A 27,787-nucleotide genomic window follows, 5' to 3' on the forward strand; every position below is an offset into this window, starting at 1 on the left:
AATCTAGATTTCTCAAAAGCCTGACTAACCTGGCAAAGTTTACATTGCTTTCAGGATGTCAGGACTGTAAAAAAAGAAAACAGCAGGAGGTAGGAAGAGAACTAAGTGTCAAGGCAAACTGCCTCCTAAGAAATTAAGATGGCAACAACAGGGCGCCCCAAATCTTCTAATGTGGGCAGGATGCCAGTTTTGCTTCTCCCTCATAAGGCAGCTGTGGCTTGCAAGAATTGTGAGGCTTGCAAGTGGCTTGTGTGGGCAGCTAGAGCGGAAGCCAGTATCCAACACAAGCCCACCCAGGCTCTCCTTGAGTCTGCCCCTTGCTGCTGCAGGCAGAACAAGACAGCAGTGTAGTTTCCTACTCTGATTTCTGAATACGGACTATGTCTCCTGATGCACAGAAAATATTTACAAGGCAAATGGAGAAAATACTGAGCTGTGACAGGACTCAAGCCTGGACAGAGTGCAGAAATTTAATTTTCCTCTCCTTTCACATCCTTCCTTTTCCTTGAAAGGTAGACTGAAGGTTTCCCCAGGCCACCTATGGTACACCCAGTCTTAAAGTGGTGCAGGTAACACTCATATACCAAAACTTGCACACTGCAAGTCACCACAACATTTTTTGGTGCCAGCTTTGTTAAGAAGTTAGCTTATAACAGGTTCATGCCCCACATGAGGCAGCTGTCATACCTTGAACTGTGTCCTAAGCTTCATGGTAAACAAAGCAGCAGGTATAAGCCAGAATACTTTGGGGATGGTACAAGAATGTAGAAATTAAACATGTAGTCAAAACTTAAATCCCTCCTGCAAGCTGGAGTTTGCTCCTAGTTTGCTGAGTATTACTTCTACCATTGTTGTTCTGAGGTATCTCTGAGTTGGAGCTAACCTGAGTGGTTTGCATCCAGGTTAGCATAACCTGACAGTGAGTTACTTTCTTGGAACAGGACATCCACCAAATGATCATCACCAAAATGTCAAGGGAGCATTTTTGAATGGGGAAATTTAGAGCAAAATCTGCCTAAAAGTCTGCAGCAGCTCTGCAGTGATGACATAACAGAGGCTCAGATTGCCAAACTTGGTAATACTTTGAAGAACATACTTTAAAGACTGCTGTCTAACATGCTCAGGTTAGACAAAACAGTGTGAGACAATTATCTCCAAGAATGTAGAAAAGCCATCTAACTTGGAAAATGGCAGATAGCTATGTTATTACAAATACATTTCAATGTGTAAGTCCAAAGCATTTTTTGCCAGAGAAATTCAGGATCAATCTCAAAAAATGCTTTGATAGGATTCATGTATAATTCCTTTGGCTAGAATGTATCACTCCAAAGCTTATAACCAGAAATGTAGAGATAATGGCATTTTTTTTACTGGAAAAGCAAAATTGGAAATAATTAATGAGTTCAAACAGATGCTTCCAAAGTGTTGTACACAGAGTCCAGCAAAATTATGACTGGGTTGAGCTGCCTTTAGCACATCTAAGCAAAGACAGACTCAGAAAAGACATGTATTCCATTACCTCATCTATGTCTCCTGCAAGTGCATCTGTTTCTATATAAAGATCCTTGTTCTTGGCTTCATGGAAGCTATATGGCTTCCATAAACTTTGAGCATCTCAGGCTGCCAGAGAGGAACACAGTGTGGATGCATGGAGGCAGATGGCTCACACCATGTCAAGTCTTCACAACAGAAGACATGGCAGGTATGCTGAAGTTTTTGCATATCTGATTTTAATAGAAGGTAAATGGTATTTAAATGAACAATTTATCTTCTTATATAAATTTTAGGCATTTTATCCATGCTGATTTGAGGTGCCTTTGGAAAAACTTGTAGTCAGGAAAAACAGAGTGTGAACTTGCCCTGGGCCAGGTAGGACTTTTCCCCTATTTACATGGTTCTTTTGAATTACAAGGTTTTTCAGCTGCTGCTGTTACAAGGTTCTGGAAAATATCTTTCCTCCTGGGACACCTATGCTACCAGTTTCCAGCATTGGTTATGCAGTAAAGCAGCATCTCCATCATCCTTTGGATACTTTGGAGTAATGTAATTGAATCACAGAATCATTCAGGTTGCAAAAAGAGCTATAAGATCATTGAGTTCAACCATTAACCCAGCACTGCCCACTTCACCACTAAACCATTCCCTCAGCACCATATGTGCACGTCTTTTAAATACCTCCAGGGCTGGTTGACTCAATCACTTCCCTGGGCAGCCTGTCACAATGCTCAACAACCCTTTCACTGAAAAACTTTTTTCTAATATCCAATCCAAACCTCCCTTTGCACAACTTCAGGCCAATTTCTCTTCTCCTATTGCTTGCTACTTGGAAGAGACTGACCAACACTTTGCTATAGCCTCCTTTCAGGCAGTTGTATAGAGTGGTAAGATCTGAGCCCCCTTCTCTCCAGGATAAACACCCCCAGCTCCCTCAGCCTCCTCATAAGAATTGAGTTTCAGCCTCTTCACCAGCTCTGTTGCCCCTCTCTGGATATGCTCCAGCACCTCAATGTCCTTCTTGTGAGGGGCCTAGAACTGGAAAAAACTCTTGAAGTGTGACCTCATCAGTCCCAAGTACAGGGGGACAATCGCTGCCCTGGCCCTGCTGGTCACACTCTTGCTGATACTGGCCAGGATGCCACTGGCCTTGCTGGCCACCTGGGCACACTGCTGGCTCATGTTTACCAAGATGTTGAACAGCACCCCCAGGTCCTTTTCTGTCAGGCAGCTTCCCACATCCTGTTCCCCCAAGTGTGTAGTGTTGCATGTGCTTGTTGTGACCCACATACAATACCCAGCACTTTGTGCCTCATTGAACTTCATACAGTTGACTTTAGCCCATCAATGCAACCTGTCCAGATCCCTTTGCAGAGCCTTCATGCCCTCAACCAGACCAACACTTCCATCCAATTTGGTGTCATTTGGAATGTGACTCGATTTCCTTGTACAGATCACTGATAGAGATACTAAACAGGACTGGCCCCAATACTGAGCCCTGGGAAACCCTCTAGTGACTGGCCACCAGTTGGCCTCCATTGAACACCACTCTCTGGGCCTGACCATCCAGCCCCCATTTTACCACACAAACACTGTACCTGTCCAAGCCAAAAGCAGCTCAGCGCCTTTGGGTGGATCCCATACAGCCCGAAAGGCTTATGTCTGTCTAAGTGGTGTAGCAGGTCACTGCCCATTTCCCCTTGGATTACAAGGGCTTCATTCTGCTCCCTGCCCCTGTCTCCCAGCTCAGGGGGCTGGGTTCTCAGAGAACTTAGTCTTACTAATAAAGACTGAGGCAAAAAAGGCATTGAGTACCTCAGGCTCTTCCTCATCCTTTGTTACTGTGTTTCCTCTCCCATCCAACAAAGGATGGAGAGCCTCTACAGCCCTTCCTTTGTTTGCCACAAAGGTATTTATTGAAACATTATTACTGTCTTTTATGCAGTAGCCAGGTTAAATTCTAGTTGGGTTTTGGTCTTTCCAATTTTCTCCCTGCAAAACCTCATGGCATCCCTGCAGTCCTGCTGAGCTGCCTGGCCCATATTCCAAAGATCATCAACTCTCCTTTTCTTCCTGAGTTCCAGACAAAGCTCACTTTTCAGCCATGCCAATCTTTCAGCACCTGGGGACAGCCTGCTTCAGTGTCTTTAGAAGACCCTTCTTGAAGAACAACCAGCTTTCCTGTAATCCTTTGCCCTTCAGGACTGCTTCCAAAGGGACTATACCAGCGAGGCTCCTAAAAAAGACAAAGCCTGACTTTTAGAAGTCCAAGACAGCAATTCTGCTTAGCCCCTTCCTTAGTTTTCCAAGAATAGAAAATTCTATAATTTAATGACTGCTGTGTCCAAGACTGCTGCTAACCACGATATCACCCACATCACTCTGTTCACAAACAGCAGGTCCAGCAGGGCAGCTTCCCCAGCTGGCACACTCACCAGCTGTGTGGGGGGAGTTATCTTCCATGCGGTCCAGGAACATCCTTGAGTTTCCTCTATGCTGTTTTGCATTTCAAGCAGACATCTGATAGCTGAAGTTCACCATGAGGACAAAGGCCAGAGATGGGGATTTACTGGAGTGCAGACCTAAATGTTAACTGTTCAAACCTTAAAAAAAAAAAAAAAAAAAAATTGAGAGAGAGCAAGCTTGCATAAAAATCATATGTATGTAAATCTCTAAATCTCACAAAAAAAAAATGTAGATGCTGCTAATATGCATCCTTCCTATTAAGAATCAGAAAGGTTTGTAAAAAAAGTAATGGCAGGATTCAGCTTCATGGGAATTGTTCCAGGGAAGGAGTTGCAAGAGAGAAATCCCTCGGTCAAGGATGGAAATGCCTGAGGAAGGGAAGAGCTGATGTAGAAGAAGGATCATTAGGGAGACTTTGATGTAGTTGCACAGATCTTGTGCTTGGTATGTTACCTAAATTGTCTGCCCTGTCAGTAAGACTGTACTCTGGACTGAGTAGGGAAGGCTTAACTGAGTGCTGAGAAGTTCATGTATGTTCTATGTATCCCATTTTTTAAGTTTTGCAACCTGAGAAGTGTATCTTCATGTTTTTCAAACACCTGATACAAACCAAGACAGCCAGTGCAGACAAACTTTCTTCTCTTTTGGTCTGATTAAGGTAAATTAATAAATTGACAAAATCCAAATGGAGAGCAAGTACTTTCCAAGTTTGCATAATCAAATGAAAAAAAAAAATGTTATTCACCATGTGAATACCATGTGAATGTCATCGCTTCTTTCTGAATGTGTCTGGATAATACACATCCAACAACTTTTCAGGTCCATGGCTAAGGATCTATTAGTCATGCAATTCCAGGCTGCATTCACCAGAAAGGATCTGTATTTTAGGGATGCCACTTGTTTTACCCTCAAATCATTCCATACTCCAGATCTGAACAAAGAATCAGTATTTCCTGCGCTCTGCTCTCCAGCTTTTGACAGGTTACAAATCTTGGGCCTGACTGTACTCAATTATCACATGCCCAGAGGACAGATGGAATTTGGTAGCTACTGCTCAGTAGAGCTGCAGATGTGTGTGTCCCAGAGACCAAGTGCTCAGAGGCTGTCCTGGTTTAATGAGCTCATTTCGCTACTCTGCTCTACCACCCTTACTTAACATCACACAACCAGTTTGAGGTCTCCACTGGGAATCTCTTGAAAAATTGTATTTCCTGTCTTATTTAAAACCTGAGTCCTGTGAATTGTTCACAGTGTTTTTTTAGTACAGCTATGATGGCAAAGTCAGAAAAAGGGTGAGAGGCCATTGATAGATGAAAATCAGAGAGAAGAAAGGGATTGCTTAAACACACATTGTGAGGCAGGGGTTAAACCCTGGAAATAGAGATGCAACCTGACATGAATTGTTAACTCATCATGTGGTCGATCACTCTTTTCCGTGCAGTCAAATGTTACATTTTTGGGTCACTTCCAACTCAGAATTGCATTGTGTTGTATTTCAGTGTGTTGTGCTTACATCTCACAGAAACATGCAACTTGCTAATCATACTCTGCTGAACTACACAGCTGAGATGAACACATTAATAGCCATTCTGGCATCAAAAGTAGCCTTGGAGAAAACCAAACCCCAGGTCTGTCTTTGAAGGCTATGGTCTTTGACAACCATCATTTCCTTGGTGAATACCTTTTATTCAGGCAGCACAGCTGGATGGACTAACTACACTTCCCAAGTGTTGAATTATGGTTTTCAGTGTCTTGGGCCCTTGGGAGTTCTCTGAGAATTTGATCAGTGAAATGAAAGACAAAATAAATCCTTAAGTGTGAATAAATTTACGAGGCGTAATTGGAAAGGCAGCTACTTGCAATACTCAGACGTGGGTGCCCTCCTGGGAAGACTTGTTTCTTTCCCTTAGAAACATAATTTCTGCACCTTATACTACAACAATGCACAGTAGCTTCAGATGTAGTCTGGGATACAACAGCTTGGATCCTGTCCATTCTACAGCGAGAGTCTCAAAATGCTCACAAGTAAAATACTTCCATGAATATATTTTGATGAAAGCCTTCAGATTTGCAAATACAAGTGCTCAAGCTGTGGAAACTGTTTAAGCTGAGAACAGTTATGGGAATGTATCAGGACAAAACTATCAGACTCATCTTGGACTTCCTGCTAACAGCCACTGCTTTAAGACAGGTCAGAATACATAGGTCTCTGGCATGAAGCAGCTTTATCAACTCTTAGGCTCCCATTCACCACATCATAGTATCAAAGGAGTTAAGTGCCAAAACTCTAGCAAGGCCAACCCACCCAAAGATATAAAGGAAAGCTTCAGACATGTGAGCATCTAATTTAAATTCCCCAAGTTATTACTTAGTACCACAGCAGTTAAGACATCCTTCCCATTTCTCATCTGAGGGCACAGAGGATTCCACCAGTCCAGCTGGTTTTAGCTTTGAACCACACCAATGTCCAAGGGTTATGCCTCTGTTGCTATACAAAAATAAGGGATGCATCTCCTCCAGAGGATTTTGCAGGGAATATTGTCAAGATTAGATTGGCGAACAGCTGCTTTGAAATAAAAGGATTTCTCTGCAAAACAGGGAGGTGCTTTCAGGACTTTGGAACAGCATCCAATTTTAACTTTCTGCACGCATGTTTGAACTGCAAAATGAGACATCTTTGCCACATTACGTGATTTGTAAGCAAATAAAGAATACATGCAAGGAAGTAAAAATGGACTACGCTATTCCGGACAAAGAATGTTTATGCCCACACAAAGCTTTGTCCAATATCTCGAGAAAAACATGATTAACAGTACCGTGTTGATCTTAATCAGATTTATTAAGACAAATGTTGAAAATCCAGCGTGCATGTTCTGTGTGGGTAACTAAAGGAAAAAAAAAAAAAAAAAGGCCAGATAAAAATGCCCAGAGGGAGTGAGCTAATGACTATCTTCCCATTACCTCATGGGATCATTAGGTCGACATGATCTCTCCGCGGCCAGCACCGGAGCCACTTCCCCGCCGGGACGGAGGCCAGCGGCCTTGTCCTTCCCCTGCCGCCGCCTCGCACAGGTGCACCCCTGGGCGGGAGGCGCGACCCGCCGCCATGTCGGGGCGGGCACGGAGGGACAGCCACCTCGGCTCCCGCCCTGCCCCCTCCCCGGGGGGCTGCCGGGCAGGGCGGCATTGTTGGCCGCGTCCATCACTCCTCGTCCCCGGCTGACATAATGAATGCGCTTGGACACACCTTCCAGCCCGGCGGAGAGACGCCGCGTCTCCACGGACAGCTTCGCCGAGCTCTCCGCTCCGCTCCCCACAGCCCTCGGGGAGGCGCCCCGCCAGCCCGCCCGGCCCCATAGCCCGGCTCCCCGTCCCAGCCCAGTGAGGGGCCGCGGCGGCCGGGCCGGGCTGGGCAGGGCAGGGCAGGGCGAGGAGGGTAGAAGCCCTCGCTATGCTGCCCAGCGCCCTTTACTGGGACCTGGTGGGCTCCTCGGCTCTCCTCAACCTGCCGGCGGCGCCGGGCTTCGGCAACCTGGGCAAAAGTTTTCTCATCGAGAACTTGCTGCGGGCCGGGGCGCCGAGCCCTGCCCAGCTCCGTCCCCTCCCCGCCAACCCCGTGCCCCTCAAGCTGTGCCCCGCGGCGGAACAAATCAACCCCTCAGGGGGTCCCTTCCCGGCAAGATGGGCTTTCCAAGTGCTCAACCCCTCTGCGGCGGACGGCGGCCGCCCGCCAGCGCGGGCCGCGGCGGCGGAGAGAGCCGGCATCTTCCCGCCGGCAGCCACAGGTGAGCGCGGCCCCCTCCCCGCGTCCCGCCGCCGAAGAGACGGCACCGAGGGGCTTTCCGAGGGCTCGGCCCCGTGCTCCGCACGGCGGAGACGGCGGCGGGAGAGGCGCGGCCGCTCCGAGGAGCCCGCAGGCGGCGGCGGGACGCCGAGCCCGCTGGGTTCCGTACCGCCGGGGTGCGGCGGGGGCTGCCCCGGGCTCCGGCCGAGGGTCTCGCCCTACCGCTGGCAGCGGGACGCCGAGGAGCGGGCGGGGCCGGTGGTGGGGGCCGCCGGGCGGCGGCTTCCGAGTGCGGCCGGGCGGCGCACCTGTGGGTGCGGAGAGCGCGGCAGAGCACTGCGATGGCCGCGTCGGGTGCTGTTAAATGCCCCTGATCGCGGTTCTTTCGAGTCTTGACGTCCCGCAGCCTCAAGGGGTGGTAAAAGCTTCGTCGCCAACAGGCGCTCCGGGAAAGTCTGAAATGCCAAGTTTTGGGAGGAAGGCGAACGGTCCCATCTTCCTAAGCAGCGATAGCTCGGGAGGCAGCAGCCCCTTTCTCCGCACGCCCTGCCTTGCGGGACACCAAGGCGTGGAGGACCCTGCCAAAAGGAGAATTCAGCCATGTAGAACAGTTAATTTTCTGGAAGTTTTGACAAAACCAGGGACGGGGGTAAAAAAAGAAAAGTTTTAAAGCGGTGTAAATGTGCGTTATCAGCCGCTCGGCCCGCTGTCACAGTGAGAGCCAGCGCCCCGCAGAGTGGTGGGGACCAGCTCGCGGCCGCCGGGGCCCGCAGGAACCCGTGCCATGGAATTGGAAACAATCAGGTTTACAGAACCCATTCTGATTCTTGAATGTGCCGATTTTCGTATAAATACATTTTGTCTACGCATGAGCAACATATTTTAAGAAATATGTAGTTCTATTAGTCATGGAACTGATTGAAGTTGCATTCAATTAATTTAATTCAGTATTAGACTATCTATATTGTATTTTGCTTTTCTGTTAGAAGGCATAAATTTATTCCAATATGCGGTATTTTAAAAATTTTTATTTATGGTCACGAAGTTTTAAATGCATTTAAAATGAAAGTCATACAAGCAGAATTGTATTTATTGAATTAAGTCTTTGAGATGTGAAACCAAAATATTTGTTTCGAAAACAGAAGTAATTGTTTTCTTTTCTTTTCATAATTTTGTTTCAATTAAATCGTGCAAACTCTTCTTCAAAATCCAAAGCAGTATTTGATCCTTTAGCATTATGTTCTTTCAAGGTAGGCAGGAGAGAGTCAAAGTGTACATTAACGTTTCTGAATGTTCCTGACCTCTCAGGTAGGTGTTATCTTAAGCATATCAGTTACTTAAACATGTTTGTTTTAACTAACTATAGGCCAGGGAACAGGACAAGTATCATCTTCCTGCAATTCGATGAACATTATCCCTGCCTGCCCTTTGCCCTTACCCTGAAAAAAAGAGTTCTAGAGAAAATGCTATATTTATTTGTGAAAATAGAAACAGCTGATGCCCCAGCACTCTTATTTGCTAGAGGTAAAGGTGTTTTTTGGGTTTTATTTGTTGTTGTTAGTTTGTTCATCTGGAGTTTTGTTTGTTTGTTTTAAAAGGCTGTAGGTAAATTACTGCAGAAGGTCACAAATATCACGTTTTGCAAACGCTTGCTTCCAGGATTATTTCTTTTTTTGATTGACCCATAGTAGTAGTTGTGATTTTAGTGTGGTAGGTCTGCCTAGTGACTTGGAGTCCAGTCCTATTCTTCTTCTGATTCCACAGATCTTAGCAAAAGCACCAGGCTCTCAGATTTGAGCAGGGAGAAATACTAGTGTTTCCTCATTTGTTGTGCACCCACAAGAAAATTCTTCTGTGACTGTACACTTGCGACAATGACTTTTCTTTTCTAACAGGGATCTGTTGATTCTGATCTGACTTGTATGTCTTAAGGTGATGAGGACGCTTAGTTGTCTCAACGTTCATAAATTTGAATTAGATTGGAACTGTCTTGCTGGAACAGTTTGTGGTTTCTAAGGAGTCTCTTGTCTCTAGTGTAGGCATATACTGAGGAAACTGTTCAGTCAGACACTCCATTTGTGAGTAAGGCTGGGGTGGTCAGGCTGTGTGTAATTCTTGTTTATACAGTGATAGGGCAAAGGAGTATTTTGGCAGAACAAGAATTTTAGGCTTCAGGGACTAGTGAAGATATTTTAACTAAAGAATTTGTGCTACGTAGGTTTTTTTAATTTCCTGAGGTTTTTTTAAGAATAAACGCCTAATTGAAACCTCCAAATCACGTGGCATTTTGGAAAAATCTTTTTTGAAGTCTTCAGTAAGACTGTTGAAAATTATAAAGCAAGTTGTTTTCAAAAAATCTTTCTGAACTAGCAAGTGCTTTATAGATCAAGCAGGGACTCAAAGTCCCCTAATAAACTAGGTTGGCATAAGCCAAGTTTTCTTTTATTTTTTAATTAAAAAAAAAAACAAAGACAATTGAAAAAGTACCAGACCTTTTGGAAACAGTAATCTATATTACCCATAAAGTCCCAAATTCTGGTGAGGTCGCCGAAAGTTCTTAAAAAGAAGGAAGTGTAAAATCACACCAGGGGCTGAACTGAATAAGCTGAACTTTTTTATATGTATCCACATTACCTACAAAGGAAAGACATGAAGAAAGCACTCCATTTTAGGGTACCTTTTAACACTCCATAAAAGTGCTAAAGAATGTAAATCCTTTATTCTTTCTGTAAATTGAAAAACTCTTATCCATGGTGGCAAAGAAGACCAGGTGGGGTGGCTTTCTTGATCTGGACTATCTGGTCATGGTAATTTTTCCTTTTGTAACTCCTCAGCAACTGAGTTGTATCAGCAAGTTTCCTTCCCATAATTTATAGGCTTCAAAGTATTAGTTGGACTGTTTCAGGTGCTTGTCTGCATCTGTATTTTATTTATATTTCCTACAAAACTATTGTGAATAAAAAACTGAACAAGTCCTCAGAAAGTGTCACACCCTAAATATTACATCATCTAATGAGCATGATAGAAATAAATATATTTGTCTGTAAAAATTTAAATAATCACTTCCCATTGTTACATACATTTAAAAAAATTAAATCATCATAGGTGTTTGAAATGAGTTTGGTTTCATTTAAGAAGAACATGAAGAAAGAGCATGTTATATAAGACTTAGGAAGGAAAAGCAGAGGGAGCGTTACTGCAATACAATAAACTCATGAGCCTTCTGCAGTGGTATGCCAATTTATACTGGCTTGGCATTCCCACAGGCTTTCTTGCACTTTGCTTGAAGCCCCTTTGCTCTTTGCTGTCCTCAATTTCTTGCTAATCTGGGTTCTAGTCCCTTGACTCCAAGCCTATTGTTGTCTTCTGGATAAATTAGAAGACTTGACAGCTTTCTTCAGTGTTTTCTGACATATAAAAATTGTCCAGATGATGCTGAGATGCTGTGCCTTGTAGCACAGGTGCTGTAAAGAGGTCCACTCCACATATTTATTTCCTCATGACTTAGTTTCCAGAAATATTGGCTGGCACTAGAGCTGAGTGACCTTCTTAGGAAATATGAAGTTACTCTGCTACCTGGAATAATTTTTCTGAATATTTCTGCTCTTCTTAAGTAATTTGCCCTGGAGGAGGTTGACAGTAAGTGCTTTACAACCTGAATATGTTCATGTGGAAGGAATCTGTCTTTCTGCTTTAATTTTGGCATTTTTATAGATTAACTGAGAAAGGAGATTGCAAAATGCAAGAAAACCAACTGTGAGATAATTCCATTGTAAAACCTGCTGAGAAATTTATCTTAGGGGATTTTTACCTAAAGCATCAGAATACATAGAGCAGAATGAAGGACAGCACATGTAACACAAAAGAAATTGGAAGAACTATACAGTAAATATAAGTTTGACTTACAGTAAGCATCTGTACATGTACTTTATGCATATCCAGATACATTTGTGCTATATATTGTGCTATTTGTGCATTCTTTCTGTAACATTTGGGTACTTTACATTTTGATGAAGTTATCATCACAGTGTGCCAGTGAGACAAGAGAAATTTCTACTGTGTAGAGGAGAAGCTGGAGCAAAAAGAAATGAGGTGACTTACCTAAGATAATACAGAAAACTGGAAGGAAATTAATTGCAAGGAAATTAATCTAAGTCTTTCGCAGGCTAAGTCTCTGGAAAATTATGTCAGTTTTTTCCTTCTCAGGTAATGACAACAGTTCTATCCTGTATTACTTACTTGAATCGAACATACTTTATTTCCCATATTTAATAAACTGTCTTGTGTTTCTTTATGGCAACCAGGAGATAATTAAATTACTGAAATTTAAGTGATATTTTTTACTTTCCTTTTGGACCTCTTCTTAGTGAATTAATGCATATTAATTATTGATTTTGAGCCAACTGGCAGCCAGGGAGTGTCCTCAAGCGACATGTAACACTAGCTTTCAGTAAAATAAAAGACAGGAAAGAGCCCAGTGTTTTGTCTTGACTCCCTCTAACTCAGGCAACAACTTGACTGACAAGTGTTAGGATTTTCTTGTTTTGTTGGTGTTTTTTTGGAGATAGAAAGCTTCTTTAAGGAGGGGAGATCTATTTGGCATATTTTCTTATTCCCTGATTGCCAGGAACACTGAGACACCGTAATTGTTTTGAAAGTTTTTCTTTGGAAGCAAAGAAGTTTTTGTAACTATTAGAAATCACATACTCTGTCCAGCACGTTTCCTGTTTCCAGTTAACTTCGTGAGCCATTTAATAGAATTGGTCTGGAATTCCCAGCATATCTTAAGAGTGGCTGCAAAATGGCTTTTAAAGGACAAACTGTTGTCCTCATTGTGAGGTTGCCAGAGCTAGACTAGTGCCAGCTACTCTCCAACCCAGCCACTAGTCTGGCAGTCTGTGAGCTCAGTGAGGAATATGAGCACTGGCTGGACACTGCTTCTTCCTTTGGCTACTCTCATGATGCCATCTCCTAAAAGGAAGAGGATCCTGACTTTGGTCCTTAGCAAGATTTAGATACTGCCAGAAGATCTCAGAGCTGCACCAGGAAGACAAGTGATGGAGTTTGTAGAAAAGAAATTGACTGAGGGGAAACCATGGAATCAGTCATGCCTGCAGTTAGTAAATTAACTTCTGTAAAATGTATTTTGTACAGCAGAAAGAGCTGGTCTTCTGAAATCCTGTAGTATATTGCTCACGATTTTAGAAAACACATGACTGTGGTAAGGATTAATCTCATCAGTAAACTCAAGCACAGATTTCAGGTTTTATTGTACTGTCTTTTCTGTTAAGAAATCCTCTTAAATTTTGAAAGGCAAGTTCTTTGCTTCCATTGCCCTCTGAAGGTGTTTTGCATTATTTTATAAAGCAGCTCTGCAAAATAGCTGATGTTTTACATAGTACTTTTGCAGTCAATCATGATCCCATAGCAGAAAGAGGAGGTATTTTTTTCAAAATGAAAACAACTGCAGGTGGACAGTAGGAGGTTATTTCAAATGTTAGGTATGTAGACCCTGATATTTATAAAATTATGCATCTAAATATTTTCAGTAACCTGGACAGTGTTTCTTCGAGGTGACTTGTCACTTTGGAGAAGTGGCCTTTGCTTTGTGCTGAAAAGCTTATGAAAATTTTTCATGAGAGGCTGCTTTTGTCTGCAGTTGTAGCACATAATTCTCTTGAAGTATTCTGAGTGTGTGTTGACAATGTTACCTCCTTGTGACCATGTGAATATCTCAACTTTCAACTTGAAAAAGTATTTCCTTGTACAAATGTAATAATGCTAAACCCCTTGTGTTAAGAAAAAAAGAATTAACCATGTGTTATTTTTTATTCTAACACTGTTTATATTATCTTGAGACTTTTGTCTGTTTGGAGCTAGCAATACTGCAAAAAGTAAAGACTGCTCCAGGTAAAAAATTTTGGCTAATCAGTGCATACCACAGGAATAAATAGGCATTTTGGCCTATTGTAAGATTTTGAATTAGGGCTGCAGCAATGAAATACCAGTGAAATGTTCTCTTACAGCAGCTGACCTTAATTTTGCCATGCTTGAGGAAATAATTTCTAAAGAAATTGCAATATGTTGAAAGTCAAAGAAAATAACTAATGTCTTTCTAGCTGAATTTTTACATTTTTTAGAGTCTTTATGGCTGTACAGATGATAATACTCTTTTGATGTTACCTATGAAGGATATGAAGAATGTCATAGTAATTCAGCTGTTTAATAAAAAGTAGGAATCTTGTCTAATCTGTAGTCAATACAGAGATGCCTCCAGAGGATGAGACACTTTCTGTGTCTGTTTTAAAGTGATTAATTGTTACGTAGAGCTACTTATCCCTTCTGTACAGGACTGTACAGGAGGCCAAGACAAGGAGCTTGGGCAAGACATGGAACTTTCAGACAGAGAACTGACAGTGATGCCTGTTTTGACAAGAACTGGTAATCATAAAGTGCTGAGGCACACTAGTACATGGGCATCCTGAGGAAGGACAATGCCAGAAAAAAAGCAGGTAAATCCCCAGGTAGATTCCCATCTTCTCAATAGCAAGGCTATGTATGAGGCATGGAGAGGATAGAAGCTACAGTTACTCCTGACACCAGGGTACCCATGGAGTCTGTGGCGAACATTGTGGAGATTGGTTGTTGCTTTGAGTTGTAGAGGTGAGATCTGACAATGCATTGTCACCTGCCTCTGGCTGCTGTATTTCCTCAGGCAGTGAAAATCATGTACAACAACTTACAACATAATAATTAGGCATGTGAATGATGCCTCTGAAAACTGACATTGATTAATGTGGCTTCAGATAATCTAGTGTGATGCTCCTGGCCATTGCATTGCTGTAGATGTGGTGATTATGCTGTTAACACATTTCAAGCCTGTTTTAGGGGCTGCTCTGCCCATTTTTCAAAGCCCCACCATGACCCGACATATAAATGCAAGCCCATTTCTTGCATCCATGTTTTGTGTAGGATTTAAAAATATGTATATTTAGGACTTTAAAACCCTTTCCATGAATATTTGACAATTTTTTAAAACTGATCTGTGTATGCTACTCTGCTTTTCCTTTTTGGCTTGACTTCCTTTGAGCATTCATGTGGCTGTGTTTTCCAGGAATAAATAGGAAGCAAATGGTAATTTGAGAGTGCAGCTAAGCCAATTTTGAGGGGTCTTGCACCACAGGCTCTTGCAGTAAGTTTTTCCAGTTCCCTGTGATGGCAGTCGCTTTTGGGTGAGATATGGCAGTGGCTGCTGCTTTGTTCTCGCAGCTGGAGGCTCCTCTTCAGCTGGTTGAAATGCTTTGGGGGTGCACAACTGCTGCTGGAACATTGCACTCTAAAGACAGTAACTGCTAGGGAAAGAACCATGACTCATCATGAGGTCCAGGGCTTGTGGTTCAGGAGTGGAAATGCAGCTCAGCTGGATCACTAAGCTGGCAGAGCTGCTGCTGGACTGCTTTTCAGGGAGCTGTTCATGACATGAAACTTCCCTGCAGCTTTGGCCTGCTTTAAACGTTGCCAAGAATGATACAGGTAGGAAATCACAGTTGTGCTCATGTTATGGGCACAAACCATCCAAGGTTCTCAGATGAAATGTGATAATTTTACTGATGATATATTGAAGGGTCCTGCCAGGGCTGGATCCTTGACATCAAGGTGGAAAGCAGTTCATGTAGATTTAGCAATATTTGGAGAATTTAAGTGTTCATGCAGCTTGAGGTCTCTCTGGTCCTGTTCTTAGTTTTGTTATCTGGCTCTGGGCAGTTTTCTGAATGATTTTTTTTGAGGTGTTCCGGCTCTCTTCACAGGTTGATACCACATTTTTATCAGTTATCTTTAAAACCCCACAGCAAACTAGCAGCATGTGCCCTGAAGGAGCCTGTATAATAACAGAAGTCCAGAAGTTTACCACCAGTTTCACCTTCCCTCAATAGCCATTTTTCTTTCACTCCTTCCCACTTTCCCAATGGCTGATAGCCTTAGAATTAGGAAGAGTAAACAGTGTCCTTAATAACTTATAATAACCTAATAACTGAACTGGACTGTATTTGGGAACCTTACTCTCAAAATGATGGATAGTTGGAAGGAAAACTTCTGATCCCATTGTCAGTATGACTTTATAATGGAAGGGCTTTTGAATTTAGAATATTTTCAGAGCAGGCAGTGTATTTTAAAATACTTGTATCTGAACTCCTTTTTGAATTTTAGCACTAGATAAGCTTGAGGTTTAGTATAATACATGTTTAGTATTATTTTATTGTCTGTAAAATGATTTCTATTCACAGAGGTAAATGTAGTGCACATTATTATTAAAATTTTGCATGCAACACCAGTGTCAAAAGAATTTGTTTTGTGAAAAAAAACCAAAAAACAAAACCACAACACCTAGGTATTTAATACTTTTGTATGTATGATCCAATACATTTTCTTTTAAGGCATATAGTACAGTTTTTGAAGTACCAAAAGGCACTTACATCATACTTCAATGCTTTTCATGCATGTGTGAAGCTAAACTTGTAAAGACTGGCTTTTGTGAAACACTTAGTTCCACACAGTCTCAGTTTTTATGAAATGAAGATGTAAAGCGGGAAAAGACTTAAGTGTCCTGAACACAAATTATCAGGGTTTGGCCCCTGCTTTAAGTTCCTATACATATTTGGGAGCAATGGCTGCCTTTTTGGTTACTGTGTACCTCATTCTGAACAAAAATTGGCAGATTAATATTCTCACTTCTCAGCAATTTTCATCCTTATGTGAACAGCAAGGATTGTTTGCTTTAGGTCTCTTGATCAACAGATATTGATAGAGTTGCTGTGATATATGTGGAAAGAAAATAATAGGTAGTGCTTCCTCTATATTGTTCTCAAAACTGATAGGTATTATGTCATTTCTACAGGTACAATTCCAGTATAATTCTGAAATACAGTTATAACAAATATTTTTCTCTGGACAATTTTAATTCTGTTAATGGAGTTACATGCAGCTAGTGGAAGCCATTTATTGTGATGAACTGTGTTGTTTTTATCAAAGATAAAAAATATACTTGGATACATTATGTTGAAGCAGTAACATTTTTCTCTATGTAGAGCTCCCACAACAGAGTTGAGTATCCCTTGAGTATCACATTTTTTTTTACTGATGTAACTCTGCAAAACTGCTGCATGTTGGAGTGCAACAGCTGTAGTAGATGTAGGGATGTACTTTCATGTACATAATGTAAAATTCATCTGTGCATCAGTATGGCTGCAGCACATTAAAAAAGGCTATTTTTATACATAAATAGCCTTTAAAAAAGGCTATGGACATACATGTTGGCTACAGGTCTAGAGACATCGTGGCATTGTTTATTCCCCAGAATCTAGACTAAATCTGGAGAAGTGAGCTCAGGAACCTCTTTGTTCAGAGTTACGTGAGGATATCACATGCATCTTATTTCTTAAGCAAATATTCTGCTTCAGAGAGATATGTGCCCTGCAGGCAGAAAAAGCAGCAGCTGGTTGAAAGAATTAAGTAAAATACCTAGGAAAGCCAGGCTCAAGATTTCCATCAACTTGAGCAGAATTAGGGTCAAGATCTCTTCTGTTTGCATTGTGGTACTGTGCTAGTGTATTAAATCATTGTCAGCAACTTCCATGAAAATGTATTTCTTCTTTGGAGTTTGCTTAAACAAGGAGTTCACATAAGTTTTCACACTGATCCATCTTCAGACCTTTATGTATGCAGCTTACTTGTTGAGAGACATAGTGAATGGAGGAAACTGTCCTTTCCTATTCCTGTCATTACTTGCAGGAGCATGCTGTCTATCTAAATCAATAGCTTGTTCCATTCTGATTTATCCAGGTGTCTCTGCTTTTATCACATATCATTATGAACCCCACATTACCAAAACAGAGAGAGGAACTGGACAGAGTTAAGAAACTACAAGAGGGAATATCAAGGACAGGACAACAAGTCTGACCAAAATTGCATGTCTGAATAAGGTGCTGGAGCAATGATTGGAGGGAATAGGACATTATGGCTGCCAAGACATTAAAGACATTTAAGAAGAAAGCAAAGGAATGGAGTGTGGTATCTTCTGTATTCTAAGTTATATTTTCAGAAGTGGGGAGTTTTACCTGACTGTAAGGGAAATTTGATAAAAGCATGAGGAATGTGCCTCCTAAGGAAGGGAGGAAAAGCTCCTTCACATGGGATTCTGGGAATTGCAGAGCATAAAACATACTGTCAATGACGAGCTCTCATGTCCAGGAGCTTGGCTGATATTTATCTTCTACAGCTCCTGTGCTTCTTGACTTAGTCAAATCCTTTCCAGCTTACACACTTCCTCAGTTGCATTGAAACCCTTTGGATACATGGGATAGGTAGTATTTGCCTGCATGTTCTTATTATTTTAAGTTTCTAAGGATGTGATTCCACATTTCATAGTCTTGTGTGGTAAAGAAGCTTTAGAATACTAATGCCTAGTGTACATAATTTTTTTTTGGTAAAGTTTTTCAAGTATGTGCCTCAAAACCAGGAAATTAATTTGTATTTCATTAGAAACAGCAACATTTCCATAGAAAGCTGTTCCAGCAAAATGATTATCAATCAGCAATTGCAAGCTAATACTTAAAAAAATGTTTTGAGTTAGACCTGTACAACAATAGTATTTTTGCTCAGGGATAACAGCAAATTTAAGGCTCAGAAAACTTATTTTGAGGTCCTAATACATACTGAACAACCTAATTTTGAGTGATCTTTATTTTTAATTCCAGTTGAAAAGCTTTTAAAAATTAGAAGCATGGCTTAGATACATTTATCTATTTAACTTCCATTGTGATTATTGATTTTTTTTTACCTAAGTGTGCAGTAACTTTTTTTTTTTTTTACTTTTTTTTTTTACTTTTTTTTTTCTGGATATTTGTACAACTACAGTACTGGCTCTCGAAGCACTTACTTTCTGCCTAAACCAAAACAAGAAAGTGACAGAGGTGTTTTGATGCTGGCCACATTTTACAAGTGTAGAGTTCTAGCAAGCATGATGTATCTTTTTTCAAAACCAAAAAGTATTCCAGGTTTCATAGTTCACTAGTACAAGCAGAAATTGATAGGTAATTAATGGAAAAGCCCATGAGCCTTATAGAAAAAAATTAAGGGATAAATAGATAATTAAGACATTTCCATGATTTGGAAGCACTTTTTAGATATGAGAGACTTAGATTAAAAAAAAAAATCCTTAGAAAATTTACCAAATATTACCTAATCCTGTGAGTTGATTTTAAAGATTTATTTTTTATTTTTTTTTATCAAGCAGAGCCTTCAGCAAGTGGTTTATTTAAATTTACAGCACTTTTCCAGAAAGACTTAAGTTGACAGAATAACAGAATCAGGTCCTTTAGTATGTGCCGTTAGAGCTGAGCTGTTTCATCTCATGGCATTTTATAAAGTTTATTAATAAAGGTTTCTTGTTGAGGATGTCACTGGTTTGAGTGCTGTTAACAGCAGTTGAGTACCAGCTGATTTTTTTTTCTAAGATTACATGCTTACTAGAGTTATTTTAAATAACTTTCAGATTCATTATACTCATTATTTCAACAACACATTATTGAAACAATGTGTTCAATGCCAGTATTTAGGAAAACCCCCATAATTACAGCAATTACAGAGGGAAAGTTCTAGTCTGCAGAGCTTTATTCTCATACATGTAGGGAGAGTTTTACACATTATAGCTAAGCTACACATGTAAAATAACCTTGCTAAATTAAGGAGCAATTACTTGGTTTATCATTGTTTGCCTTAAAAATATCACCATCTTGAAAAAAGGAAAAAGAACTTGTGGGGCAGGACTTTACACACTGACTTTTTGGAGGACTGTTGTTATGAATATCACCTAAGCTCAATGGATAATCAATTAGATCTATGCTTTCTTTGCAGCTCTTTCCAAACACTTTTTTCTCCGAGCCCCGCCATTCTACTCGGCATGCTGTGGTGGGTCCTGTCAGCACCCTGCATCCCCCACTGCTTTTCCAAGTAAGTTTTTATGCTTCATCAGTAATGCTTGAGTTATTCTGTAAACCAAAGCAGCAGGATTTAATGTGTTCTGGAAAACTAATTGGTGATGCAATGGCAGCAGCTAATTCCTTAGTAAAATCACAGCAATCCTATTCAGAGGGTTTCCAAAGATTTATCAAACTTAAGTACACTGAGCAATTGTGAGAGTTTCTAATGGCATTGAGACACCCAGACAGAGCTAACCTAGGAAAGTGCCTTGTTTTCACTTTGCTAGAAACAATTCTTTAAAATCAGTAACTCTTAAAAATCAGTGTCAATAAACATTTGCAAATAAAATAGCTGGAGGATTGTAAAATGTGTGCTGCATTTTAATGTTTGTTAGGGGTAAATTATGATTCAGGAAGCCTTAGGATTATTTAAATACAACAGTCATTCTTTTTGTAGCAGTCAAATGTGTGCACATTTAATTTGTTTCTCTTTCTTTAATCATAATGTAAAAAATTGAAGAAGTATGTTGAAGAGAATTTTGTCCACTGTACACGTTCTATTCAGGATTAAGAACTGTAACACACTTCCATTTAATCCAAAACTAAATTTAACCTTGATTGGGAAGATTGCATGAAATAGTTTAAGAATGGACAGTCATTCATGATTTTGTGTTTATGGCTCAGGAATGCAAACAGAAGGAGCATTTCTTTTTTCTTCAAAACAGAAAAAAAGCACAAATTGCTTGTCAAATCCAAATGAAAATTGGAGTTTATGTATGCTCTGGCATATACTTTTTTATCACAGTTGCATTCAAACCATTCCTGACTAAAGTGCATGCTTTTTATGAATGTTTCAGAAGGGCAGTTGCTAAGTTGAATGATTCTTGACAAGTGAGGCAGCAAATGCTGGCAGTTTAATGAGCTGCAAGTTTCTGAGCACCTCTTTAGGGGGCTGACACTTTCCCACAGAGCGTTTTACATGGCCTAGGCTCTCCCACAATGGCTGACAGCACCATGACCAATCACCACTTTCACTTTACTCATCCACACGCGACCTCACCACAATTTTTCACTGTGCAGATGAACTTTAGGAACCATTTCACATTGAAAAGGCCTGGGCAAGGGTCAGTTGCCCTTTTGTATGGCCATAAAGCAATACTCTATGTGCCAGTCTTTTCTCCTGTCTCACATTCCAAGAGATTTTCTGGACACCATTTAAAGCACTTGACTGAAAAATAAAGCAGTGAATGAAACTGACTTTTATAGACTCATTCTAGCTCATCTTCCCATATAACCCTGTCTACCTGAAAAGGGATTTAGTGGATGAGCTGAGTGTATACAGGGACTTGCTGAATACATAGGCCCATTATCAACTGTGGGGATTGTTTATTAACCAGGACTGATACACTACTATTTTGGAAGTGACCTATTAATTGTCCATTTAACTAGAATGTATTGAATTCTAATGAAAAAATGGAAACCATGACTAAAGCTTTTACTTGCTCCTTCAAGGTGGTCTCTGCCATGAAGGCAAATGAAGATTGTTCCACAGATTAAGAGGACATTTATCACTATATATTAGGATACAAAGGGAAGACTTAACAAAAATCAAATCAGCAACCTAGGAAATAGTTGGTCACATTTATCTCAGCAGCACACTAAACCTTCTGTTGCACGTTCAGAATGATGAGCTGCAAGCTGACATATTTAATTTTGCTGGAATCGTTGAAATGTGTAAATAACTGCCTATCCCACTGCACTGAAAAATCCTATAATCCACAAACTGAAATTTAGTTTTTGTATAACAGTTGGAATGCATTCTAGAAAATGGCTTATTTTTAAAGAAATTCTTTAGGCTACTCATTTGGTGGTAGGTTTCAGATTTTTGACCCCTGTGCTGCTTGTTAATGCTTCTGAACATTCTGCTCAATATTACATTTTGTTTAGTTAATCTTTTAAAATCCATCACATATTGTGCCTTAGAGTGTAAAGATGCCTCACTATTAAGTTGGTCTAATATAGGCGTTAAACTGGACCCTACATACTGACTGTAGAGGAATTAATTGGTGCCTCAGGGCTCCAGCAGGAGGTTGTTTCCTTGCTGATTGACTGTTAACAACCAGCCAGGCAAGACAAATTTTAAGGGGTCACATAATTTGGTGTCCTCTGTCCTTGGCTGACAACTCCATTGTGGAATGGAGGCAGGGAGGCAAGGACCAGCCCTGTTACGCCTCTTCACTTGCTGGTGTCTCTCATCCCCCAGTGGGGATGAGAGAAGGTACCAGTTCTGCTTCTGCTGGACTGTACCTTCCAGTAAACCTCAGAATAGCTGACAATTCAGCTGAAACTAATAAGAGGCTACCTGGAAAAAGGTACCTAAATTCACTAAGTTTGAGCAAGGAAGAGAGAAAACATGCCTGAGGAAGGAAGGCTCTCAGCTTGCCCCCAGTTTTGTGGCCACGATTGGAGTATGTAGTGGGGGTTATGAAGAGACTCGGCAGTCCCCAGAGAGATATCAACCTGGCTTGCCCCTTGTGGAAACCTCCATTGTGATATTTTGACTTTTGCTTGGTTTTTTATTTTATTTTTATTTTGTTTTTGTTTGTATGGTTTTGGATGAAGTATGACTGTGTATCACAGAGTAATAAATATGAGGAAATTAACCAATAGTATGATTTTTGTATCTGGTCTTAGATATAATTTTGAAAATTGAAATACATCTGTGTAAATTAAAGGTTATTTATACTGTAACATTGTAAATCATAATAATTCTTTTTTACCACACACTGTTATGAGGGACATATATAAAGATCTTGAAAAGTACAAGAAAAAGTACAAGAAAAGAATTGGCAGAATGCAGTGGCCTCTAAAACAGTAATGTTTCACAGGGGTAATCTTATTTTAGGGAATAATCATTGTACACTTGCTCAGCTTCTGGTACTCTACTGGTCAGAGCTGGAAGCAGGATGCAGGGGTAATGTATGTAATATCAAACCGGTAACACATAGCTACAAAAGTATTTAGTCAACTCTCCAAGACATACAGATACACACTTCAGTGTCACATCATTATACTACAGTATCCTCAGTATATGTGTGTTTGTTTTTCTGTGGGTGTTTAAAGATACATATACCCATGTGTATATATATATACTATTCAGAAGTTGAAATGTGGTGTAGCCCCAAGGAACAGTTTGTGGAAACTGCATCTGGATTTCATTAATATTTTCAAGAGCACTATATCAATTGAAAAAATGTATTTCATTTTCCCCCCCCAGCCCATTACAGCTGAATAGAATTGATATAATTTTTCACCAAAAAAAATGTTTAGTATTTTAGAGAATCTGCTTTTCAGGGGGAATTTGCCTTTTGCTTCGATATGAAAATTATCAGATCTGTTGTAGGAATTGAGCAGCAGCACACCTTTGCAGCTGCTATAACTATAAGCTGGGAGGGCAGTCTAGGCCTTGGATGTATGAAGGTGGAGAGCAGGAGGGCAGCTTGCATCTCCTACAGCAAGACTGAGAATTGCAACTCCTACAGCAAGACTGTAGGTTTCAGTGGCTGTACAGCCATGGCACAGGTCTCTGAGCCAAAGTGCAGCTGTTTCCTGGCCTGCTTGCATCTCCCTAGTTATCACATGCCTCCTTGATGATGGGCCCTATTCAACTCGTCCCTGCTCCTGCTTCATGTATGAGTATTTGAGGAAGCTGGGAACACTGGAAGCATATGAAACTTCACCAAGGACTGTTTCTCCTACACCATATCTTTCTAGGGGAGAGGGAGCATGGCAAAGCTCTAAGGCTTTAGGTTTTACTGAGTGTGAGGAGCATGAGAGATTTATCTTGCGGTTCTGTGATCTTTGTGTGACCACTTCTACTTCACTGCAACTCTGTCCCCCAGTTTTGAGGCTGTTTTCCAGGGTAGGGCTCCCTCTAGCATACATTAAGGGGATGTGACTGGATTCACTGAAAACTGTCCTCCCAGGACTTACTATGAAATGTCAAGGGATTAGAAACCAGGCTAAAAGGAATAAGTCCAAGTACTCTCCAAATCCTCTAATAAAGAAATTGCTGCAGTTTCTAGACTAAGTGAATGACCAGGGATTTTCTGAGAAATAGTTCACTCTGAAAGCTTTTCCTTAGGAAAAAAAAAAAAAAAAAAAAAAAGAAGAAAAAAAGGAAGGCCTACTTAGTTTCTTTGAATCAATACCACTTTTATCTAATTTTACACAAGGAGTAAGTAAACTCATAGGAAAACTTGTTGCAGTTTATTCAGTGGCGAGCACAGGCAAAGAAAAGTGAAGTTCCTCCCTGACTGTATTTGAATTTTGCAGTAGAATGGGCTCTGTCCTAATATTCCTCTTTGAACTCATCTGATTTACTTTGCACCATGTCAGAGGGAGACTCTTGAGTACTGACTCTAGATCCAAGTGAGAATTTAATCCTTAATGAACATAACTGAAGCATTACAACACACTTATAACACCAACAAATCCAAAGTGGGGCAAGAGTCTGCAAGCATTGAACAGCACTTAATATTCTCTGGTATGTGCTAGATGTTACGGGAAACTCTCATCTATTTCCACTAGGGGAGGAAAGTGTGCTGCCTCTTCTGACCCAGGAATCTAACTCCAAATCCCGGAGAGGCATATTAAGAAGAGCTGTCTTTTCTGAAGACCAGAGGAAAGCTTTGGAGAAAATGTTCCAGAAGCAGAAGTATATTAGTAAAACAGACAGGAAGAAACTGGCCCTTAACCTGGGTCTAAAGGAGTCTCAGGTAAGGAATTTTTCCCTTTTGGGGAAAAATCTTTAAAATGGCTTTGAAGGAGGAAAAATGAACAGTTCAGGGGCAGCCCTGAGCTCCTCTACCTGCAAAGACCTCAGTAAATCAATGGTAGTTTAAACCAGGGAATACTTTAACAGTTTCCTGTATGTATACATTCAAAAATTGATCACTCCAGTTTCACACAAAGAGACATGACCTCTGCATTTCATTTTCAACTCCCTTTTTTTGCTGTCTGACAGAGCCCCCATGGAAGCTTTGGTGTAGGGAACTATGCTCCATCCCACTACTCTAAAGGCAGTGGAAAAAAACATGAGAGCATAGATCCTTCATTCCACTGAGCACCCTTTGCACTCACAGATGAACGACTAGGGATAAGGCAGTCAACAGCACTTCCTTTGGAATTGGTCTGCCCCAAGAGACAGGCAGCCATTCCTATGGAGAGACACTTGACTGCACAAAGAAAGAGATTTTCAAGCTGAGAGATACCTTAGGGAGAAAAACCTTGCAGGATGACCTTCTAAAACACTCCCATTTTACTTACCAATTCACATTTTATGGGATTTTTTGCTTGAGTCTGAGTTGGTTTGCAGGATTTAGAGTTTAGCTGAGGATCTAATACCTCCACTGAGCTGTTCTGACTGAACAACTACATTAATGGTGGTGCTGAGCAGCAGTAGCCCAGTCTGGAATCCTGGGGGTCTCATCTATCTGCAGATAAAAACAATGGAAAAGAGCCTGGCTTGAAGAGCACAAAATCTGAAAGAAACTGTGAAAAAAAAAAGTTTGTGAGGGCATGTAACAGCTGAAAATTAACACGGTAGTTGCTGACAGGTAGGATTCTGAAGGAGCTGGAGTAGATGCAGCCCTCTAGATTGCAGCTGAAAATACTGAGAGGTCACAGTACAATTTTGTTTCTTCGCATGCAGTAGGAGTGAAAGTGGTTAAGATATGAGTGCAGAAGCTGTCTAGGGGACAGAAAAGCCCGGGAATGGTGGTGAGAGCTCTCATCATCTTTATCTTGGAGATTTTCAGAACTTGAAAAGGCTCTCAACAATTTGATCAAACTTTGCAGTTGGCTCCAGTTTGCACAGGAGTTTAGATCTGGTGGTCTGTGGTGGTTCCTTGCAACCTGATGACTGACACCATTGCAAGCACTGCAACAATAAACAAAAATAAGCAGTGTGGTGTTTCTCAGTGTGATGTACAGAACTGTAATCTCTGCAGGAAAACTATTTCAATGGAAATGTGTAATTGCATTCACCAGTGTGCTGCCTAAAAAATTTCCCCAATTGTAATTCTTAATATTACAGTTATTTCCTCGAGATTATTTTCTGTGCTCATGTAATTCAAGAGAGCTTGGGGTTGTAAAAAATAGTGTAATGATACATAGATAACAACTACTACTCCAAGAATATAATTTCACGACAGTGACAGACCAGATGATATTCGTCTCTTTTTTTTTTATTCCCCTCATGAGAGGAAGAGAAGTTGCTGTGAAGGTTACTTTTTAAATTTTCTGACCAGTTGTGCTGGGGGAACAATGCCTGTCATCTAAGACAATGATTCTCAAACCTTTGAAACCATAGCCCCTTTGTCTTCATACCAAGTATCTGAATACTACACCTAAAAGCAAATGTTCAAGGGAAAAAGAGAACACAGTCTGAATAATTTGATTGATCACTCTCATTTTTTGTCTCTTCATGTAAAACCAGTTCCTGGTTGTATATTCCCTCAAGCTTTCCCCAGCATTTCATAAATGCCTTTGAATGCCTGTGTTTAAGAGTTGCAACTTAAAGTTTTTGAAAAGTTGATTTTATCTCAAAATCATATGGGTTCTAGACAACTCCTTAAAAAATGTAGTCAGGCAGACAAAATGTCTTTAAATCCTCAATCCTGTGTCCTACAACACATTTTTCAAAGCTGTATGGCCAAGGTGATTTTAGCTATGTTTGTGGAAGGTACAGTCATGCTTCTTCGTACACCCTGTGTTTAATAGAGGCCTTCACACCACCAGTAATATCACTTAGTTTTCTTAATAATGATACTAATTTTCTCTGGGAGTTCTCTTCTGTCTAGAAGGATGTTGCTATAGGAAGCTCTTCTATCCCTAGCTATTGGGCTGTCCATTTTCCAGTCTAAGCTAAGTAATCACCTGTTGTAGAGCGTGAAAGTCAAGGAGAATATTTGTTCCAGGTGTAATAAATAGTGATGGGAAAATCCTCAGATAATGTCAGTCAGCTGGCTTCACTGGTTCTCTACTGTAACAATGAATAAGGAAGGAATATGAAACTGAGAGGATGGAAAGAGAAAAAGCACTTGTTAGGGCAAAGTTGTTTAAAGCAAAGAATGATAATTAACTCTCATTAACTTGCAAACAGGTGAAAATTTGGTTTCAGAATCGAAGGATGAAATGGCGAAACTCCAAAGAAAAAGAAGTGCTTTCTAACAGATGCCTCCAAGAAGAAGGTCTTCAGGAGAACTACCTCTCACGATCCACCATGAATTTTACCTCCCCATGCCCATCTGTGTGGGAAATGTCTGAAGAGCGGGCAAGTCCAAGGTGGAGAGAGCATTCTCCAGGAAATTCTGAAAGACTGACTAGTACACAACCACCTCCAAGAGCAAATTCATTGCAGAGCCCACTCTATTTGTATCCTGACCAAGACACTGCAAACAAGTCATCATCAAGTGTGAGGGAGTAGGGGCAGTTTGTAAATGGAGCGGGAGAGTGCAGGCTTCAAATGAGCAGTCTTTTAAGATTAACAATATTTGAACATTGTAAAGTTAACTAGTTTATGCTTCAAAAATATGCTGAAGTCTAACACATTAAAATTGCAAACAACTAATGATTTAAGAAGTATTCGTCAATATTCAATCTTTTCTTGTGTCTTTTCCAGTGTTATACTGACCTTTAAGTAAAATAGGAACTGATGGTAAGTAAAATGAAGTGAAGAGCATGAAGCTGAATTTGTGCTCTGATTTATACATCTGCACTGTATGTGATGCTCATTAAAACACACACTAATAGAGAGTCACTTTTATTTCTCATTGTAGTCAGACCAATTAATTTCTTCTGTGCATGAGATAAGAGTTCTGTTTCTCTCAAGACAGTAAGTGGTTTTGGGTTCTTTTAGAAATTCATTAACACAATAGATTCATATGGACAAATATAAGCATTTTTGGTGTGTTTTCTCCATCTGTCCTCCCCTATGTCGGTATTCAATTAGCTTTATTATGATCACAGGTCAACTGATAACTTTGGTAAAGTATGCAATATT

General features: G+C 40.7%; 1 protein-coding gene across 1 annotated transcript; it reads left to right on the plus strand.

Moving 5' to 3' along the window:
• The first annotated feature begins 7,198 nt into the window (after positions 1 to 7,198).
• Positions 7,199 to 27,355, plus strand: DBX2 (developing brain homeobox 2). The gene is made up of 4 exons (XM_005519295.2): positions 7,199 to 7,745; positions 19,658 to 19,753; positions 24,313 to 24,500; positions 26,888 to 27,355. The coding sequence occupies exons 1-4, from the start codon at positions 7,412 to 7,414 to the stop codon at positions 27,209 to 27,211; spliced, it is 942 nt and encodes a 313-aa protein (XP_005519352.1). The 5' UTR covers positions 7,199 to 7,411; the 3' UTR covers positions 27,212 to 27,355.
• The last annotated feature ends 432 nt before the right edge of the window (positions 27,356 to 27,787 follow it).

This window comes from Pseudopodoces humilis, chromosome 5 (genome assembly GCF_049639895.1).
Source record: "Pseudopodoces humilis isolate 2021_Gansu_Grassland_sample_001 chromosome 5, ASM4963989v1, whole genome shotgun sequence".
NCBI lineage: Eukaryota > Metazoa > Chordata > Aves > Passeriformes > Paridae > Pseudopodoces > Pseudopodoces humilis.